At 39.2% G+C, this 2391-nt stretch overlaps 1 protein-coding gene across 1 annotated transcript in view; it reads right to left on the reverse strand.

Moving 5' to 3' along the window:
* LOC119589379 overlaps positions 1 to 2283 on the reverse strand; it is a 46966-nt gene extending 44683 nt beyond the window's left edge. The window contains exons 1-3 of the mRNA XM_037937996.1: positions 2275 to 2283; positions 1837 to 1923; positions 1288 to 1544 (exon numbers count right to left, since the gene is read on the reverse strand). Of these exons, the coding sequence (XP_037793924.1) occupies positions 1288 to 1544; positions 1837 to 1923; positions 2275 to 2283 (353 nt within the window). The remainder of the gene's footprint in view (positions 1 to 1287; positions 1545 to 1836; positions 1924 to 2274) is intronic.
* Between the last annotated feature and the right edge of the window lie 108 nt (positions 2284 to 2391).

The following is a 2391-nucleotide window of genomic DNA, read 5'->3' on the forward strand; positions in this document are numbered from 1 at the left end:
TTCTCAATTGTGTTTCAGTATTTAAAAAATAATGTTTGAAAACCATGTGTTCACCGACACACATTCCTCAACGCCTGGCGTCTACTCACCTCCTGAGGCGCCTCAGATCAAGGTCGTGAGAGGCAGCGAAGGCATCACTGAGGGAAAAGGTGAAAACGTTTATACTTATTGCTATAATTGGATTGAATTCCAGTTTTCGGCATGTGAGTACAAACAAATCTACGGGGTTACTCTCCCTCACTTACCGCCTCTCCCTGCTTTCCAAGGAACTCGTTCCGGTGCTCCCCTGGCTGATGTCTCTGACAAAACAAAAAGGAGATATTGATAGCCAGCAAGTACAGTGGTTAACCGGACTTAATAAAGATCTTTCTTAGCATAACGAAAATACGTCTCCTAGCTTTCTTTTGCTAAAAGAAGGAGGATGATCTTGGAATAAAATGTAGGAAAACGGTTCTATATTCAGGGTCCTCCTCCTGCCTATAATTTGGATATCACTTAATCCACATAAATCTTATTAGCAACCTTGCCCTCAACTATTTTACTTTCGTATAGTACATCCTGCATACAAGCTCACCTCTCACCACGATAAAGCTTCTTGTAGACATCGCCGAGGGAATTTCCATTACAATAGGCTTTTTAAAAACCCTTATTTTTAGGAACAAAGGTATCTAAAAAAAAAAAATGCAATGTCTAACCTTTTCTCTCTGCTCTCAATGGACGTGCTCATGCTCATCCCTGTGCTCCCCTGGCTGATGTCCCTGAGGAAAAGGAAAACACTTTATACCAAGAAAGTACAATAGTTAATCGGACTTGTAGATCCTCTTTTTATCGTATAATAAAATCAATTTTCTATCTCCGTCTCTTGTTATCTATTGTCTAAAGGAGGAGGATGGCTTTAGAATATCATTTAAATGCGGTTTTGTTCTCAGATTATTCGTCACCCCTACAACACTGTGAACACTTGGATATCACTTGGTCTAGCTCAATCTGACTGGTAACCTTGCAATATCTTGCATGGCAGATCCTGCCTGCAAGCTCACCTCTCAACACGCTGGAGCTTCTCGTAGACATCGCCGAGGGAGTAGGCAGAGGAGAGGCCAACGACGGCCATCAGGACCATGATGAGTGCCACCCTAGGAACGAGATAGTATTTACTAAGGCATACTATGATATGCTACATATGATATATCTGCTATTAGGAAATACTGATCAGTACAAGCTAAATCTTTGCCCCCACCTAAAAAAAAAAAGGAACGACAAAGATATTCTATATAAGAAATAACTTACTTCATACTGAAAGAGAAGAGGGTTTCTTGTGCACAATACTCTGACGCTAATCCAATGGCAACTGACGGTAGAGGTCTGTGTCGCTTTATATAAGATCTATCGGTTGGTTCTGTGACGCTGCTGACGTCACACGGTTGTTCTTGTGCATCGTTCCGGGATATATCGTCGAGCTGCAGCGCTACTGGTATGCAAATTAAAGGAAAAGCGTTAGATGGGGTGATGAATATAATGTTAGATACGGGGTCAAACAAGGCTCCCTGTTATCGCCACATCTCTTTAATCTGCATATGGACATTCTAAACAGGCATATGATAGACTGCATAGTAAATGACCAACTAATAAACCATCTCATTCATGCTCACGATATAGTAGTACTCAGTCCGTTCCTAGTAGGTTTACAGCAACGACTGTTCGTAAGAGAAGCTCAGTATGAACGTTAGAGAGACAAAAGGGATGGTCATTTTTAATCGAAAGCAAAACACTGATACACAATTAGCAATCAGAGCAAATAATTAGAGCATTGGCTTTGTGAAAGCTATCAAATATTACCTCAGGCTTTAATATTACCTCAGAAAATGAGGACATAACAACATAAAGAGAATCTATATAGAGGTCAAATGCAGAACTGCGAAATTTCTGGAGATGTATTGGTGAGGTAAAGTACTATGAGTTTCTGTACATCTTTCTATTACAAGTCACTAATACTAAAGGCAAGACTTTCGGATCCGAAAAAAAGCTAAAGGTGTGCTATAAAAACAGCATCCGTTTGTTCAAGAAGGATAGACGGTTTAGTGTCAGCGACCTCCGTGTTCAGCATGGCATTCCGACCTTTATGGAAAAGAGACGTAAGGCGATAGCTAGCTTAATTCAAAGACTAAAACTATCGAGCAATATTTTTGTGAAGATCGTAAAGAACGTGAGCTATTTTCACATCTGCCGTGTCTTGGTTATAAGGTTTTCTATTGGATATGTTTAATAATTTATTACCTTAATCATCTTTTTAATCTTGCTTTACTATTTCTTTCTTTACTTTTTAACATTTGCAAACTTCGTATCATATTTCTTATTTGATTGCAAAATACAACATTCCATGTATTTTTTACA

The sequence above is a fragment of the Penaeus monodon genome, chromosome 25, assembly GCF_015228065.2.
Source record: "Penaeus monodon isolate SGIC_2016 chromosome 25, NSTDA_Pmon_1, whole genome shotgun sequence".
Taxonomy (NCBI): domain Eukaryota; kingdom Metazoa; phylum Arthropoda; class Malacostraca; order Decapoda; family Penaeidae; genus Penaeus; species Penaeus monodon.